Source organism: Lepus europaeus, chromosome 8 (genome assembly GCF_033115175.1).
Source record: "Lepus europaeus isolate LE1 chromosome 8, mLepTim1.pri, whole genome shotgun sequence".
Classification (NCBI taxonomy): domain Eukaryota; kingdom Metazoa; phylum Chordata; class Mammalia; order Lagomorpha; family Leporidae; genus Lepus; species Lepus europaeus.
Window position 1 is genome coordinate 109,344,539 of NC_084834.1, and position 19,204 is coordinate 109,363,742.

At 38.6% G+C, this 19,204-nt stretch overlaps 2 protein-coding genes across 2 annotated transcripts in view; one reads left to right on the top strand and one right to left on the bottom strand.

The window, feature by feature from the left end:
• Positions 1-462: 462 nt before the first annotated feature.
• LOC133765711 (nucleotide triphosphate diphosphatase NUDT15-like) lies at positions 463-1,029 on the bottom strand. The gene has a single exon (XM_062199252.1). It carries the CDS (start codon positions 1,027-1,029, stop codon positions 535-537), a length of 495 nt encoding a protein of 164 aa, XP_062055236.1. The 3' UTR covers positions 463-534.
• Positions 1,030-14,569: 13,540 nt separating this feature from the next.
• Positions 14,570-19,204, top strand: part of LOC133765354 (transmembrane protease serine 11B-like) — a 34,062-nt gene continuing 29,427 nt past the window's right edge. Inside the window, exon 1 of the mRNA XM_062198934.1 lies at positions 14,570-14,683. Within this exon, the coding sequence (XP_062054918.1) occupies positions 14,570-14,683 (114 nt within the window). The remainder of the gene's footprint in view (positions 14,684-19,204) is intronic.

Consider the following 19,204-nt stretch of genomic DNA (forward strand, 5'->3'; position numbering starts at 1 on the left):
GGTAGAAGCCTGGAAAATGTTCCCTACTGGCCTGTCCTGTTCTCTCTAGCTGCAAAGACTGTCACAATATTTTACCAAAAAACCATTTTTTAAATCAAGGCAGACAATCAACAAACATGATAAACCCTACAACAGGCATACCGTGTCTGAATCTGAAATACGGTATTTGCATTGAGATTTCTATTTGAACTCAAATACTATGGCACATTCTGCTGCCCCTATTCCACGTGTGCTGGCAGTGACAACCTGCAGAGTAAATATCACAGACACACAGGAAAGGCCGATTAACCGCCTTATCTCTGCTTGTCATATACTCTGTGTCTGAAATACAGTCCAGTGACACATTCCAAGGAAGCTTCTCAGGTGCTGACTGAAAGGGAGGTGGGTGTGTTAAGCACTGCAAATAAACTGGCAATCATATGCAACGTTTTAGATACAGTAGAGTCGTTTTGAAGTGCAGGTATTTTTTCATCCCCTAACAGATATTATTTTTGTCTTTTTAAGGAAAAAAACCTCAGGAACTCTTCTTGTCGCTTAGAGATGATTTCCTTTGTATCCTACCAGATGGTCCAAATCTTCTTTGAATGGATCATAGCCTTGTTCCTTTAAACAGCGCAGTGCCCAGAAAAGCTGATCTGGTGGAGAAAATTCTTCCCAAGGAACCCACTGCCAGCTTTCATTCTTTTCAGGTTCTACATTCTTTGGTTCTGAATCCCGAGTCACGTCCACCTCTCCTTTCATCAGTATAGTCACATAATGGTAATTCTCTTTTTCAACGAAAGAGTTCACGACTGAGGCAAAGCGAACATTGTTCAGGTGAAGGGCGGCTTCTTCCCAGGTTTCCCTCTGAGCGCATTCTTCCCAGGTCTCACCGAACTCCAGATGACCCCCAGGAAGCTGGAAACTGCCGGCTCCAAACGACCCTTTCCTCTTGCCCAGGAGGACGCATGGAGGATGCCGGCTGCTGGTCACCACTACGCCTACCCCGACCCCGGGCCGCTGCCCTCGCGGCTCCGCGACGGTCTTCATGGTGCGCGCAGGAGGGGCCGGGCCATGGCAGGAAGTGACAAGGGATGCCATTTTTAAAATAGGGACTGCATTGAATCTGTAAATTGCTTTAGGTGATATTTTAATATTCATTCTTCTAATCATTATTCCTAAATATTTAATATTTTTGGCTACTGTTAACAGAATATTTTTTATTTCTTTTTTACCAAGCTCATCATCAGCACAAAAAATCTGCTGTTTTTAGTATGTTTAGTTTGTAACCTGCAACTTCACTCAATTGTTTTATCAATTCTAACAGCTTTCTGTTGGGTGTTTAGATTTTTCCATGTACAACATCATGTCATCTGCAAATATGGATATGTTGACTTCTTCCTTTCCAATTTTGATGCCCTTCATTTCTTTCTCCTCCCTAACTGCTCTTGCTAATACTTCTAAAACTATATTGAATAAGAATGATTAAAATGGACATCCTTGACTTGCTCCAAATCTCATTCAATATGATATTGGCTGATGGTTTATCATTTATGGCCTTTATAATTTTGAGCTATGTTCCTTCTAATCTAATTAGGGAGGGTTTCATTTTTAATCATGAAAGGGTATTGAAACGACCATATGTTTATTCAATATCTACTGAGATGACAGTATGGGTTTTGTTCTTCATCTGTTGATGTGCTTTATAAAGTTTTTGATTTGCAAATATTGAACCACTGTTGCATATCTGGGATAAATTCAACTTGATCATGATGTATGACTTTTTTGATATAATTTTGGATTCAGTTTGCTAGTATTTTGTTGAGAATTTTTACAACTATGCTTATCAAGGATATAGGCCTATAGTTTCTTTTCATGTTGTGTCTCTGTTCAGACTGATGCTGGCCTCATAAAAAGAGTTTGGCAGAGTTCCATTCTATTCAATATTTTGGAATAGTCTGAAATGTATTGGAATCAATTCTTTTTTAACTGTTTTTCAGAGTTCAGTATTAAAGCCATCAGGTCCTGGAGTGTTCCTTGATGGAAGACGTTTAATTACTGCTTCAATTTCCTTGCTTGTTTTGGGTCTGCTTAGATTTTCTGTTGGTATGTTATACATATCCAGAAATTTATACATTTCTTTGAGGCTGTATAATTTGTTAGCATATACTCATTCATAGTAGTTTCTTATGATCTTTTATATTTCAGTGGTATCAACTGCAATGTCGCAGTTTTATACTAATTTTATTTATTTGAGTTTTTTTCTCTTGTAATTTGCTAGTCTGACTAAAAGTTTGTCTATTTTGCTTATCTTCCCAAAAAACAACTTTTTTTAACTGATTTTTTGGTTTTGTTTTAACATTTCTATTTAGTTTAATTCTGCTCTGATCCTTATTATTTTTCACCTTCCTGAAGATTTGGATTTTGGTTTATTCTTGTTTAATTAATCAAGGTGCATCATTAGATCATTTATTTGAGATCTTTTCTTTAATGTGAGTACTTAATACTATAAACTTCTCTCTTAATTCTGCTTTTGCTGCATCCCACAGGCTTTGATATGTTGCTTTCATTTTAATTCCATTCAAGAAATTTTTTATTCCTTTTTTTACTCAATGACTCATTGGTCATTCAGTAACATGTTTGACTTATCATGTATCTGAAAATGTTCTATTGTTCTTGTTTTTGATTTCTAGTTTTATCCTTTATGATCTGGGAGGATACATTGCATGAGTTCAATCTTTTTAAATTTACTGATACTTGATTTGTGGCCTAATATATAGTCTAAGAGAATGTTCCATGTGTGAATGAGAAGAAGAATGTGTATTTTGTAGCTGTTGAATGAAACATTCTGTAAATGTCTGTTAAGTCCATTTGTTCAATGATATGGTTCAACTCTGATGTATCTTTGTTGATTCTCTCTCCAAATGACCTGTTCTTTGATGATAATGGGGCATTGAAGTTCTCTAGTATTATTGTATTGGAATCTATTTATCCCTTTAGATCTCATAGTATTTACTGTATATATCTGGGTGGTCTTATGTTCAGTGCATATATATATATATTTATATGATTATTATATCTTCAAATTGATACCTTTTTTTTAACTTTTATTTAATGAATATAAATTTCCAGTATACAGCTTATGGATTACAATGGCTTCCCCTTCCCATAATTTCCCTCCCACCCGCAACCCTCCCCTCTCCCACTCCCTCTCCCTTTCCATTCACATCAAGATTCATTTTCAATTCTATTTATATACAGAAGATCAATTTAGTATAAATACTTCAACAGTTTGCACCCACATAGAAACACAAAGTGAAACATACTGTTTGAGTACTAGTTATAGCATTAAATCAAAATGTACAGTACATTAAGGACAGAGATCCCACATCAGGAGCAAGCGCACAGTGGCTCCTGTTGTTGACCCAACAAATTGACACTCTAGTTTATGGCGCCAGTAACCACCCTAGGCTGTCGTCATGAGTTTCCAAGGCTATGGAAGCCTTCCAAGTTCCCCGACTCTGATCATATTTAGACAAGGTCATAAAAGACAGGGTGAGGATAGTAACCAATGATCCTAAGAGTGGCCTTAACCAGGTCTGAACAATTATACAGCATTAAGTGGGGAAGAGGACCATCAGTACACACAGGTTGGGAGTAGAGCCATTGGTGGTAGAGTAGAGGTTATGATTACAAAGGAATGAGGCCCAAGTGGACTAGACAGGGTCTAGAACAAAGGACAGAGTCATTATTAGATGTGCTAAGAAAGGTGCTGTCTAAGCTACAAGTAATTTTTCTGATTGAGAGGCAAATAGAACCTGATAGAAGGGGCTTGATAATAATCTGTTGGGCTTTAGGCCTTGTAAGTTAAGAGGCCCAGACCTATCTATCTCTTCACATGGGGTATATCCTAAGGGAGGTGTGAACCTCCTAGGGGAAGGCACTCTGTTGACTTTCATTACTTGGCTGGCCTGGGAGGAGAGCTGGCCAGGTAAAGGCAGGGGGCATCTCTAACAAGAAATTTACAGTTCTGCCTGCAATGTTGCTGACCCTACTTGGCTGTCCCCTCAACTGCAGTGGTCACTTTGGAAGTTGGGCTGAGTGAAGGGCTTTTCAGCTTGGAGCCAATAAGATCTGTGGCTCTGACCTGGGCATCCTTCGATTCCAGGGCAGGTCGATTTCCAGTGATCCAACTCTTGGCAGAGCTGCCAGGGCTCTTCACAAGCTGACTTCTGCTAAAGCCCAGGCTTACCACATTGAAAGCCACTGCAGTGGACTGGCCTGTTGGGTCTCCTTGAGGGCAGATCACTGTACAGATCAGCCATTAATAGGCCTGCCACCCATTGCTTCTGATGCCTAGCTTTCTTTTCCTCCTGGTTTGTGTTAAAGCAGACCAGACGATGCAAGTCAAGGGAGTGCCCGTGTCCCATCTCTAATCTTTGGTGGCCTGAACTACAAGTCTATAGTCACAGGCATGTTCTGTAGTAGTTTTTCTACGGTAGACAATGCCCATGAGGAAAATTATATTCTCACTTTAAAACTTTCTTTCCCTTTGGTCTGAAAGGGAGGTTTTTTTTTCTACTTACTGTATACTTCGCTGATGGCGATGTGAATCTAGCTATGAGATTATTAGTTAAGTTCTTATTTTGGCTATGCTATTACAGAAAAATGTTAGCCATCTCTTTTATAAGGTCTAAAGATTAAATTGTGCATCCTACAGATTCCTTCATAATAGAATTAGTTCCCTACCTTGAAGAGAATAGAGAAGTGAAAGAACAAGTTGGGCTTAGAATAGAGAAATGAGGGAGCAAGTCCTAGATCACTTGCTGACAATAGCAATATTACATGAATACTTAGCAAACCGTTTCAACCCTTAGATAAGAACTTAATAAAACATTTACCGGAAGGTCCAATGCCTTCTATAAATTTTAAGAATCATGTATTTGAAAACACGTCTTAAATATCTAACATGGTGTAGTTTGTTTAACCAGTAAACTTAAGCACAACCATATAAAATGTTTTTAGTTTCTTTCTACCAACAAGTTTAAAACATATGATACACAGATTCAGGTCATACAAATTAAAATGTATCTTTGATTGATTTTAGCAGCTTAAATTTATGGACAATCTTATCTAAAAGCCATTTAAAATAAAACTCTTAATAAAATTTCCCCATGTGGACATACAATATGTACGCACATATAACATAGCATAATAGACCAATATCAAAATCAAAAATATCTGGTTGACATAAGATTCCTTAAAATCATGACATAACATAGACCAAATCTGATCATTGTTACAAGGTGATTATTCAAGTCTTTGAAAATAAGCACATAGTTAAATAACCCATAGCTCTTCATCTCCTCCCTCTCTTTTTCCACTCTTAGATTTAACAGGGATCACTTTTCAGTTAAAATTTAAACACCTAAGAATAATTGTGTGTTAATTACTGAGTTCAACCAATAGTACTAGAACCACAACAACAACAACAAATACTAAAAAGGATAAAGTATTACATTGTACATCTAAAGTCAGGACAGGAGCTGATCAGTTCATTGTTGCTTATAGTGTCCATTTCACTTAACAGGTTTCCCCTTTGGTGCTCAGTTGTCACCGATCAGGGAAAACAAATGATATTTTTCTCGTTGGGACTGGCTTAATTCACTCAGCATGATGTTTTCCAGATTGCTCCATCTTGTTGCAAATGACTGGGTTTCGTTGTTTCTTACTGCTGTATAGTATTCTATGGAGTACATGTCCCATAATTTCTTTATCCAGTCTACTGTTGATGGGCATTTGGGTTGGTTCCAGGTCTTAGCTATTGTGAATTGAGCTGCAATAAACATTAATGTGCAGATGGCTTTTTTATTTGCCAAATTAATTTCCTTTGGGTAAATTCCAAGGAGTGGGATGGCTGGGTTGTATGGTAGGGTTATGTTCAGGTCTCTGAGGAATCTCCAGACAGACTTCCATAGTGGCTTAACCAGTTTGCATTCCCACCAACAGTGGATTAGTGTCCCTTTTTCCCCACATCCTCTCCAGCATCTGTTGTTGGTAGATTTCTGAATGTGAGCCATTCTAACCGGGGTGAGATGGAACCTCATTGTGGTTTTGATTTGCATTTCTCTGATTGCTAGTGATCTTGAACATTTTTTCATGTGTCTGTTGGCCATTTGGATTTCCTCTTTCGAAAAATGTCTATTGAGGTCCTTGGCCCATCTCTTAAGTGGGTTGTTTGTTTTGTTGTTGTGGATTTTCTTGATTTCTTTGTAGATTCTGGTTATCAATCCTTTATCTGTAGTATAGTTTGCGAATATTTTTTCCCATTCTGTTGGTTGCCTCTTCACTTTCCTGACTGTTTCTTTTGAAGTACAGAAACTTCTCAATTTGATGCAGTCCCAAATGTTAATTTTGGTTTTGACTGCCTGTGCTGTTGGAGTATTTTCCAGGAAGTCTTTGCCTGTGCCTATATATTGCAGGGTTTCTCCAATGCTCTCTAATAATTTGATGGTTTCGGGTCGTAGATTTAAGTCTTTAATCCATGTTGAGTGAATTTTTGTGTAAGGTGATAGGTATGGGTCTTGCTTCAAGCTTCTGCACGTGGAAATCCAATTTTCCCAGCACCATTTATTGAATAGACTGTCCTTATTCCAGGGATTAGATTTGGATCTTTGGTCGAATATAAGTTGGCTGTAGATGTTTGGATTGATTTCTGGTGTTTCTATTCTGTTCCATTGGTCTATCCATCTGTTTCTGTACCAGTACCGTGCTGTTTTGATAACAACTGCCCTGTAGTATGTGCTAAAATCAGGTATTGTGATGCCTCCAGCTTTGTTTTTGTTGTACAGGATTGCTTTGGCTATTCGAAGTCTTCTGTGTCTCCATATGAATTTCAGCATCATTTTTTCCAGATCTGAGAAGAAGGTCTTCGGGATCTTGATGGGTATTGCATTGAATGTATAAATTGCTTTTGGGAGAATAGACATTTTGATGATATTGATTCTTCCAATCCATGAGCATGGAAGATTTCTCCATTTTTTGGTATCCTCTTCTATTTCTTTCTGTAAGGTTTTGTAGTTTTCATCGTAGAGATCTTTAACGTCTTTGGTTAAGTTTATTCCAAGGTATTTGATTGTTTTTGTAGCTATTGTGAATGGCATTGATTTTAGAAGTTCTTCCTCAGCCGTGGCATTGCCTGTGTATACAAAGGCTGTTGATTTTTGTGGATTGATTTTATATCCTGCTACTTTGCCAAACTCTTTGATGAGTTCCAGCAGTCTCTTAGTAGAGTTCTTTGGGTCCCCTAAATAAAGAATCATATCATCTGCAAAGAGGGATAGTTTGAGTTCGTCCTTCCCGATTTGTATCCCTTTAATTTCTTTTACTTGCCTAATAGCTCTGGCCAAAACTTCCAGAACTATATTGAATAGCAGTGGTGAGAGAGGGCATCCCTGTATGGTACCAGATTTCAGTGGAAATGCTTCCAACTTTTCCCCATTCAATAGGATGTTGGCCGTGGGCTTTTCATATATTGCTTTGATTGTATTAAGGAATGTTCCTTCCATACCCAGTTTGCTTAGAGTTTTCATCATGAAAGGGTGTTGTATTTTATCAAATGCTTCCTCTGCGTCTATTGAGAGAATCATATGGTTTTTCTTCTGCAGTCTGTTAATGTAGTGTATTACGTTGATTGTTTTGCGAATGTTGAACCATCCCTGCATACCGGGGATGAATCCCACTTGGTCTGGGTGGATGATCTTTCTGATGTGTTGTTGCATTCTATTGGCCAGAATTTTATTGAGTATTTTTGCATCTATGTTCATCAGGGATATTGGTCTGTAATTCTCTTTCAATGTTGCGTCTCTTTCTGGCTTAGGAATTAAGGTGATGGTGGCTTCATAGAAAGAATTTGGGAGGATTCCCTCTTTTTCGATTGCTCTGAATAGTTTGAGAAGAATTGGAGTTAGTTCTTCTCTGAATGTCTGGTAGAACTCAGCAGTGAATCCATCTGGCCCTGGGCTTTTCTTTGTTGGGAGGGCCTTTATTACTGCTTCAATTTCTGTGTCAGTTATTGGTCTGTTTAGGTTTTCTGTGTCTTCCTGGCTCAATTTAGGGAGGTTGTATGTGTCCAAGAATCTGTCCATTTCTGATAGATTTCCCTGTTTGCTGGCATACAAGTCCTTGTAGTAATTTCTGATGATTCTTTTAATTTCTGTGGCGTCTGTTGTTATGTTTCCCATTTCATCTCTGATCCTATTGATTTGGGTCTTTTCTCTTCTTTTTTAGTTAGTTGGGCCAATGGGGTGTCAATTTTGTTTATTTTTTCAAAAAACCAGCTCCTCGTTTGGCTGATTTTTTGTAATGTTTTTTTGGATTCAATCCTGTTGATTTCTTCTCTGATTTTAATTATTTCTCTTCTCCTACTGGGTTTGGGTTTGGTTTGCTGCAGATTTTCTAGATCCTTGAGATGACTTGAAAGCTCATCTATTTGGTGCCTTTCCAATTTCTTGATGTAGGCACCTATTGATATAAACTTTCCTCTTAACACTGCTTTTGTTGTATCCCATAGGTTTTGGTATGTTGTGCTGTTATCCTCATTTACTTCCAGAAAATTTTTGATTTCTCTTTTAATTTCTTCTATGACCCATTGTTCATTCAGGAGCATGTTGTTCAATCTCCATGTGTTTGCACGTGCTCTAGGGATTCCTGAGTTGCCAATTTCCAATTTCATTCCTTTGTGGTCTGAGAAGCTGCATGGTATGATTCTAATTCTTTTGAATTTGCTGAGACTTGCTTTATGGCCTAGTATGTGGTCAATCCTAGAGAGGGTTCCATGTACTGCTGAGAAGAATGTAAAGTCCTTAGATGTAGGATGAAATGTTCTGTAGATATCTGTTAGATCCATTTGGGCTATAGTGTCATTTAAATCTACTGTCTCCTTGTTGATCTTCTGTCCTGTTGATCTGTCTATCTCTGAGAGTGGAGTATTGAAGTCCCCCAGTACTATTGTATTGTGGTCTAAGTCTCCCTTTAAGTCCCTTAACAAGTCTTTTAAATAAGCTGGTGCCCTGTAATTAGGTGCATATACATTGATAATCGTTATATCTTCCTGTTGAATGGATCCCTTAATCATTAAATAGTGCCCCTCTTTATCTTTCTTAACAGTTTTTGTGGTAAAGTTTATGTTGTCCGATATTAAGATGGCTACGCCCACTCTCTTTTCATTTCTGTTGGCGTGGTATATCTTTTTCCAGCCTTTCACTCTCAGCCTGTATGGATCATTGTTGGATAGATGGGTTTCTTGTAAGCAGCAAAAGGATGGGTTTTGTTCCTTAACCCAATCAGCCAATCGGTGTCTTTTAACTGGACAGTTCAAGCCATTAACATTCAATGTGACTACTGAGAAGGAGTAACTTTGCCCTGCCATTAGCCAAAGATACTTTCTAATATATGGTTTGAGATTCCTGTGATCTTTTGGTGTGAGGTTTCCTACCTTTACCTTCTTTCATATTGGTGACCGTGTTTCTGTGTTTCTGTATGTAACACATCTTTAAGCATCTTTTGCAGGGCTGGGCGAGTGGCGACAAATTCTTTCAATGTCTGTTTGCTGTGAAAGGTCTTTATTTCACCTTCATTTATAAATGAGAGCTTTGCAGGATATAATATTCTGGGCTGGCAGTTTTTCTCAATTAGCACCTGGGCTATGTCTTGCCATTCTCTCCTAGCTTGTAGGGTTTCTGATGAGAAGTCTGCTGTGAGTCTAATTGGAGATCCTCTGAGAGTAATCTGGCGTTTCTCTCTTGCACATTTTAGGATCTTTCCTTTGTGTTTCACTGTGGTGGGTTTGATTACGACGTGTCGTGGTGAGGATCTCTTTTGGTCATGTTTATTAGGGGTTCTATGAGCTTCCTGTATTAGGATGTCTCTGTCTTTCTCCAAACCTGGGAAATTTTCTGCTAGTATCTCACTAAAAAGTTCTTCTAATCCTTTCTCTCTCTCCATGCCTTCAGGTACTCCTAGAACCCGAATGTTGGGTTTTTAAAGAGTATCCTGTAGATTCCTGACAGTATTTTTTAGATTTCTGATTTCTTCTTCTTTTCTTTGATTTGATTGTTTCCTTTCCTGTTCTCTGTCTTCTAAGTCTGATATTCTCTCTTCTGCTTCGCCCATTCTGTTTTTCAGACTCTCTAATGTGTTTGTCATTTGATCTATTGAATTCTTCATTTCATTATGATTTCTCGTCATTATCACCATTTCTTGTTCCACTAGTTGTTTCATTTCATTTTGATTCCTCCTTAATATTTCATTTTCACGAGAGAGATTTTCTACCTTGTCCATTAAGGATTTCTGTAGTTCAAGAATTTGTTTTTGAGAACTTCTTAATGTTCTTATCAATTTTTTGAGATCTGCTTCTTGTATTTCTTCAATCTCCTCATCTTCATAATCTTGAATTGGGGTGTCTTTTTCATTTGGGGGTGTCATAGTGTCTTCCTTGTTCTTGTTACCTCGGTTTTTGCGTTTGTTGTTTGGCATGTTGGAGATATTTGGTTTCTTCACTGTGGTGTTTTTTCTTGTTACACTATGGCTCTATATTAAGTGGACTGTCTGCTTTCGGTGGAGCCTTAGAGGCTTGAGATGAGCGTGGACTGAGAGCTGTGTTTGGTTCCTCAGGGCTGAGGGTGTGTCAAAGATGACACTCCCAGGTTAGGTGTGGTAAATCTCTCTCTTTTTTGATTCAAAAGCGAAGTAATTCCGCACAGCTGAACGTAATTGGAGGTAGTTAGCAGGCAAATGATATACCCACAGGAGCCAGAGATCGGAAGCTCTTTCCCACGGACCACAAGGGGAATCTGTGCTGCCCTCAGTGTGGGCTCCAATTCTCCTGCAGTCTCCCACTGGGTTGCCAAGTTAGATGCTAATCTCCTGTTATTTCACCCCTCCCCCCAGAGTCAGGTTTTTCTGTTAGGCTCAGGGCCAGTGCAGACCTGAGGTCGCCCTGCTTATGACGTATGTCCAAAATGGCGCCTGCTCTGTCTTGCTCGCCTTTGAGAGGTGAGCGGAGATAGAGAAACTTGTGTCCGTATTGGTCGCTTTTTTTATTTTTTTCCTCTCTCTCTTCTAGTTAGCCTGGTGAGCTTTTCCCCACGGAGTTTCAAGCCTCGTTCCCTCTAGCCTCCTCTTTCCGCTTCCCCGCTGGTGTCTCAGGCTATTGTGGTTCGGCTCACCTCGCGTTCCAGCGCTGGTGCGTTGAGTCTGCTGCTGGTGTCCCGAACTTGGGCTCCCACGCTCTCCACGCAGGTACACTGTGAATCACTAGTTCCGGAAGAGTTTCCTATGCTGTTTCATCCCCTACTCTTCCTTGACCCTGCAGTATCTCCACTTATATTAACCTGTCTCTCTCTCCGGACTAATCGTGTGCTCCGTTCCTATTCCGCCATCTTGCCGCCCTTCAAATTGATACTTTTATCAATATATAATATACTTCTTTATCTCTTTCTATAGTTTTTGATTCAAAGTATGCTTTATCTGGTATGAGGATAGCTATACCTGCTAATTTTTTTTTCCATTTGCCTGGCATATCTTTTTCCAGCCCTTACCTTATCTTTCAGTTTCTGTGTATCTTTATTTGTGAAGTATGTTTCTGGTAGGCATCATACAGTTGGATTTTTTTTTTTTTTTACCCCTTCGGCTATCCTAAATCTTTTGGCTTGGGATTTTAATCTTTTTATGTTCAAGGTCAGTATTGTCACATAAGAATTAACTCCTGTCATTTTGTTGATAGGTTACTCACTATACCTGCTCTGTTACCAAATTTGGTAGTTTTGTGTATTTTCATGATGTTTACTTCAAGCACAGGACACCCTTCAAAATTTTTTCAAGGCCATTCGGGCACTGGTTAATTCTCTGTTTTTTTCTTATCTAGGGAATACCTTATTTCTCCTTCATTTCTAAAAGATGACTTTGCTGGAGACAATATTTTTTGGTTGCAATATTTTTTCTTTTAAGACTCTGAATTATCATCCCTCTTCCTTCCGACCTGTAGATTTTCTGCCAAAAAGTCTATGAGTCTAATCGATATTTCTTTATATGAAAGTTGATATTTTTCTCATACTATTTCTAGGATTTTCTTATTGTCCTTAGCTTGACAATTTTACTGCCATATGCCTTTGAAAGATACTCTTTGGTTGAGTCTACTTGGGGTCCATTTGAACTCCTTGTATCTAGATGCCCATTTATCTTTCAAGACTTGGCAAGTTTTTAACTATGATTTCATTTACTAGGTTTTTTTTTTATCTTCTAGAAACCTTTTACTGAAGGTATACAAATTTCATGAATTTCATAAATACAACTTTAGAAATATAGTGATTCTTCCCACCCTGATCTCCCACCAACACTCTCACCCTTCTTCCTCCTTCTTCTCCTATTCCCATTCTTATTTTCTATTTTCAATTAAATTTATGCACATAAGATTAACTCTATATTAAGTAAAGACTTTAACAAATATTATTAAAAAATTACCACGTTCTAACACCTTTATTCTTGTCTTCTTCAGGGCTCCTGAAATGTATTTCATCACTTCATGGTATCTCATATTTCACGTAAGCTTTCATCATTCATTTTAATTCTTTTCTCTTTATTTTTGTCTGATTTGATTATTTCAAAAATATTTTCCTCCCAATCATAAATCTATTATTTTTAAAAAATATTTTTTATATTTATTTGAAAGCAGAGTTACAGTGAGTGAGGGAGAGACAGCGCAACACCTTTCATCTGCTATTAACTTCCCAAATGGCCTAATGGCTGCAACTGAAGCCAGGAGCCTGGAACTCCATGAGGCTCTCCTTGGGCAGCAGTGATCTTCTGCTACTTTCCTACATGCTTTTCTGAAATCTAGATTGGAGATGGAGAAACTGGAACTATACCAGTACTCACAGCTAGCAACTTAACCCAGTGCCAGATCAGAAATCTTGCCTCCACTTGGTTTATTGTGCTGTTGAAATTCTTATCATCTTTCTTATTTCATTGATTGTTTTCATACCAAAAATTTCTATTTGGTTCTATTTTTCCTATAGATTTATTTATTTGTTTGAAAGGCAGAATTACAGAGAGGCAGAGAAAGAAAGAGGTCTTCCATCTACTGGTTCATTCCCCGGATGACTGCCATGGCTAGAGCTGTGCTTATCTGAAGCTGGGATCCAGGAGCTTCTTCCAGGTCTCCCACACAGGTGCAGGGGCCCAAGAATGTGAGCCATTTTCTACTGCTTTCCCAGGTCATAGCAGAGAACTGTAGTGGAAGTGGAGTAGCTGGCTCTGGAACCGGTGCCCATATGAGATGCTGCCACTGCAGGCAGCAGTTTTACCCACTTTTCCACAGTGCTAGCCTCTGTTTGGTTCTTCTTAAAGATTCCCCTCTCCTTGGTGAATTTTTCATTCATGTCCCTAGTGATTTCCTTATTTTTAAGCTATTTGTATTCTCACACATTGCATTGAGTTTCCCTACAATCATTATTTTGAATTCTATTTCTTGTATTTCATAACTTTCCATCATATCAGGATTTTTAAAAAGATTTATTTGTTTGGGAGCTGGTGTTTTGGTGTAGTAAGTAAAGCCACTGCCTGTAGTTCTGGCATCCTGTATGGGTGCTGGTTCAAGTCCTAGCTGCTCCATTTCCAATCCAGCTCTCTGCTGTGGCCTGGGAAAGCAGTAGAAGACGGTCCAAGTCCTTGGGCCCCTACAACCATTTTAGAGATCCAAAAGAAGCTCCTGCCTCCTGGCTTCAGATCAGTTCAACTCCAGCTGTTTTGGTCATCTGGGAAGTGAACCAGAGAATGAAAGACCTCTCTCTCTCTGCCTCTGCCTCTCTGTAATTCTACCTTTAAAATAAATAAATCTTTAAAAAATGTTTTAAAAAGAAAGAAATTAAGAAGACACACAATTGTTGCTGGTGTTGTGGCTTAGGGATTAAAGCTGCCTACGATGCTGGCATTCCATATCAGTGCTGGTTCATGTCCCGGCTGCTCTACATCCAATCCAGCTCCCTGATTATGGCCTGGGAAAAGCAGTAGAAGATACCCAAGTGTTTTGGCCCTTGCCATCCAAATGAAAGATCCTGAAGAAAGTCCTGGCTCCTGGCTTTGGCCTAGCCAGTTCTTGTGGACATCTAGAGAGTGAACCAACAGATAGAAGATTTCTCTCTCTCTCTCTCTCTCTCTCTCTCTCTCTTCCCTCTCTGTAACTCTGATTTCAAAATTAATTAATTAATTAATATGAAATGAAAGAAAACACAAAATTAAATTATTATTTCATGCCAGCAAAAAATTTCATTTTTCCAATTTTTAGTGACGTAAATATTTTAAAAAATTGTTTAGATGAAAATATAGGAAAATGTTTTGTGAAATCAAGGTGAGAAATATTTCTTAATATTTTATGTTTTTTTCTCAGAGGATTAAGATTGCAGAGTAGGGAGGGAGCTTACCCTTCTAGTCTAGGAGAAGATAGTTTTTTAAAAAAATGTGAAGAGAGTGCAGTCTCAGGGAAGAGTTAGTGAGAAAACAGCAAAGGAAACTCAACACAAATTAGAGGGACATGGCAGACCTACGAGGAGGGTGTAGGCATGACAAATCAGGACTCCAGCAACTGAGAGCCTCCATATCAGCTTTGGAAAGAGATGAGAGCAGACTACAGCTGCCCAAGCCACTGGTGATAAAGCTTCAGGAAATTTCAGGATGGAATCCACTTTGGAGCCCTGTGTGGATAGTGTACCTAACAAATTAGAAGAGAGAAAAAAGAAGTGGGGTACATTTCTCTCTCTTATCATCCTCTAACAAGCCAATACAGAGTGGGTATTATTTTGGACATATGTAACAGCTGCACCAGCTCATATCTGTTCCCTGCAACCAGCTGAGTGGAGACTCCTGAATCTGGTGGGGAGAACTGATTGGGGACTGGGTGCTGGTGACCATGGGAGGCTTGCATGCCCGGACTGTGAAAATACTGACACTGCGGGGCTTTGAAAACCCTGAGGCTGCATGAGAAGACTCAGGGTGTGGCTGGAACTTTGGGCAGTCACTGTGGGAAGTTCTACATGCTCAGGGGTCCATGATTACCTGGTGAGGGGCATTGCTGGGGAATCTACTTAGACCGAGGATTGCACAGATCATTTGTGAGGTCCTTGTGGAAGTATAGATGAATATTATAACCACTGGTGTTAGCACCTAGGCACTGGTCTCCTTTGAGGAGAGGAAATGAGCTGAGTCTATATCAACAAAAGAGAAACTTACCCTTTGATTTTAAAAAAAAAGATATTTACCACACCCAATTTGGGTATCACCTTACCACTCCCTTCACCCTGGAGCACCAAACAGAACTCCCTGTTCACACCAACCACATGCTTCTAAGTATTCCCTGAATGCAGACACTCTGCTAATCCATACATAGTCTAAAGATAAAAGCCACCACAGCAAAACAAAAACAAAAAACAAAAAAAACCACACACACACACACACAAAGAAGAAACCAATGAGTATGTCCATGAATGTTGCATAATAAATGCACCAATTCTAGAGTTAGAAACATGCCAGGGAATTCCAATACAATCCCATCAAGGTGGCATGCACAAATGCCATTTCACTAGTCCAAATGATTAATTTCTGTTCACAATTGATCATTATGATAGGACTAAGAGTCAAAGGGATCACATAAACAAGACTAGTGTCTGCTAATACTAACTGATAGAATAAAAAGGAGAGAGAACGATCCAACATGGGAAGTGGGATACACAGCAGATTCATAGAGTGGCAGATATTTTCAACAGCACTCTGGCCTCAGAATCAGCCCTTAAGGCATTTGGATCTGGCTGAAGAACCCATGAGAGTATTTTAGGCATGGAAAGCCAAGACACTCTGGAAAAAAACAAAAACAAAAACCCTATATGAAAGATCTCTGCGAGTGGGATCCCAGTGGAAAGAATGGGCCATCAAAGAAGGAGGTACCTTTCTCTGAAGGGAGGAGAGAACTTCCACTTTGACTATGACCTTGTCTAAATATGATCAGAGTTAGCAAACTCAAAAGGCTTCCATAGCCTTGGCAACTCATGACATGAACCTAGGGTGATTACTGATGCCATAAACAAGAGTGTCAATTTGTTAAGCCAACAACAGGAGTCACTGTGCACTTACTCCTCATGTAGGATCTCTGTCCTTAATATGCTGTACATTGTGATTTAATGCTTTAACTAGTACTCAAACAGTATTTTACACTTTATGTTCTGTGTGGGTGCAAACCGTTGAAATCTTTACTTAATATATGCTAAATTGATCTTCTGTATATAAAGATAATTGAAAATGAATCTTGATTGAATGGAAGGAGAGAGGGAGTGGGAGAGGGGAGAGTTGCAGGTGGGAGGGAAGTTATGGGGGGGAAAAGCCATTGTAATCCATAAGCTGTACTTTGGAAATTTATATTCATTAAATAAAAGTTTAAAAAAATGCACCAACTCAAGAAATAAGAATAAGGAACACAAGATGTTGCCCCCCAAAAGAATAAAGCAGTTCAATACTAGATTGAGAAGATGAAGATGTAGAAGAAATGGAATTCAAAAAATTGATCATAAGATTGCATGGAAGTAATCAGAATCAGCCGGCGCTGCGGCTCACTAGGCTAATCCTCCGCCTTGTGGCGCTGGCACACTGGGTTCTAGTCCCGGTCAGGGCACCGATCCTGTCCCGGTTGCCCCTATTCCAGGCAAGCTCTCTGCTGTGGCCAGGGAGTGCAGCGGAGGATGCCCCAAGTCCTTGGTCCCTGCACCCCATGGGAGATCAGGATAAGCACCTGGCTCCTGCCATCGGATCGGCGCGGTGCGCCGGCTGCAGCGCGCCTACCGCAGCGGCCATTGGAGGGTGAACCAACGGCAAAAGGAGGACCTTTCTCTCTGTCTCTCTCTCACTGTCCACTCTGCCTGTCAAAAAAAAAAAAAAAAAAAGAAGAAGTAATCAGAATCAAATGCATGAACTAATGAAATACATACATGACCCGAAAGGAAAATTTCTCCCACAAAATTGAGATCTTAAGGAGAAAGCAAAATGAAATCTTGGAAGTGAAAATTGAATAGAACAAATTAAATATGCAATGGAAAGCCTTAACAACAGAATAGGTGAAGCAGAAGAAAGAATATCCGACTTAGAAGACAAATCACAGGAAATTATACAGTCAGACAGAAAACAAGAAGAGGAAATAAGAAAACTGAAAGACACATGTGGGAATCTACAGGATACTATCAAATGATCCAAAATATGAGTTCTAGGAGTTCCTGAAGGAATGGAAAGAGAGAAAGGATTAGAAGGCCTTTTTAGTGAAATAATAACAGAAAGCTTCCCTAACTGGAGAAAGAAAGGGACATCCAAGTACAAAGAAGTACATAGAACTCCTAATAAGTAAAATGTAAAGAAATGGTTTCAAAACAAGCACGAGATAAGTACCAGATTATTTTCAGATGATTTCCAATTATTCACAGCAGACTTCTCATCAGAAACCCTACAGGCTAGAACAAAATGGCAAGAAATATTCCAAGTCCTAAGAGAAAAAAACTGTCAACCCAGGATACTACCTGGCCAATCTCTATTTATGAATAAAGGTGAACTAAAGACCTTCCAAAACAAACAGAAATTAAAAGAATATGTCATCACCAATCCAGCCTTACAAAAGATGCTTAAGGATGTGCTGCCCACAGAAATACAGAAATATGGTCATCAGTATGAAAGAATACGAAGGCAGAAAATCTTCCAGTAAAGTACAAAAGAAATCCAAAGTGAACAATAGGAATGTTAATGGAAAAATAGCAGGGCAAAGTCCTTGCTTATCAATAGTCACCATAAATGCAAATGGCCTCAACTCTCCAGTTAAAAGACAAAGTGACTGAATGGATTCAAAAACAAAAAAAAGTCTATTTGCTGATTACAATAAACACATCTCACCAACAAATATGCACTCAGACTGAAAGTGAAAGGATGGAAAAAGTTATTCCATGTTAACAGAAACCAAAAAATTAGCCATCCTAATATCAGACAAAATATACTTTAACACAAAAACTGTTAAATGAGACAAAGAAGGAAACTATATAATGAGTAAAGGATCAATTCAACAGGAAGATGTAACTACTATAAATGTGTATGTATCTAACTACAGGCACAGCTGTTTAAAAGTAATGTTAATCTATTTAAAGGGAGGCATAGACTCGAATATAATAATAATGCTGGACTTCAATACCCCACTTTCAGCAATGGACAGATAAAACAGACAGAAAATCAGCAAAGAAATGGCAGATTTAATTGACAGTACAGAACAAATGAACCTAACAGATACCTACAGAAATTTCCATCCTACAGTTGTAGAACACACATTTTTCTCAGGAGTGCATGGAACTTTCTCTAGGACTGACCACATGCTAGGCTATTAAGCAAGTATCAGCAAATTAAAAAAAATATCAAAATCATAGCATGCAGTTTTTCAGACCACAGTGGAATGAAGCTGGAAGTCAGTAATTCAGGAATCTCTAGAACATATTCAAACACATGAAGACTGAACAACATGTTCCTGAATGAACAGTGAGTCATTGAAGAAATCAAAAGAGAAATCAAAAAATTTCTGGAAACAAATGAAGATGACAAAACAACATATCAAAACTTATGGATACAGCAGACAGTGTTAAGAGGAAAGTTTATAACAATTGGTGCCTACATCAAGTATTTGTAAAGATACAAAATAAATGAGCTATCAATACATCTCAAGCATCTAGAAAAACAACAGCAAACCAAGCCAAAAACTAGTAGGATAAAAGAAATAAATAAAATTAGAGAAGAAATAAAATTGAAACAATAAAAATCCATACAAAAGATCAGCAAAATGAAGAGCTGGTTTTTGAAAAAACAAATTTGACACACCATTGGCCCAATTAGCCAAAAAAGGAGAGAGAAAATCCAAAATAATGAAATTATAGATGAAAAAGGAAATGTAACAATGTAACATCACAGAAATAAAAAGAATCATCAGAAATTACTACAAAGAGCTGTATGCAAACACACCAGGAAACCTAGAAAAAATGGATAGATTTATAGATACATACAATCCACCTAAATTGAGCCATTAAGACAGAGAAACCCTAAAGAGACACATAACTAAGACAGAAATTGAATCAGTAACAAAGATCCTCCCAACAAATAAAGC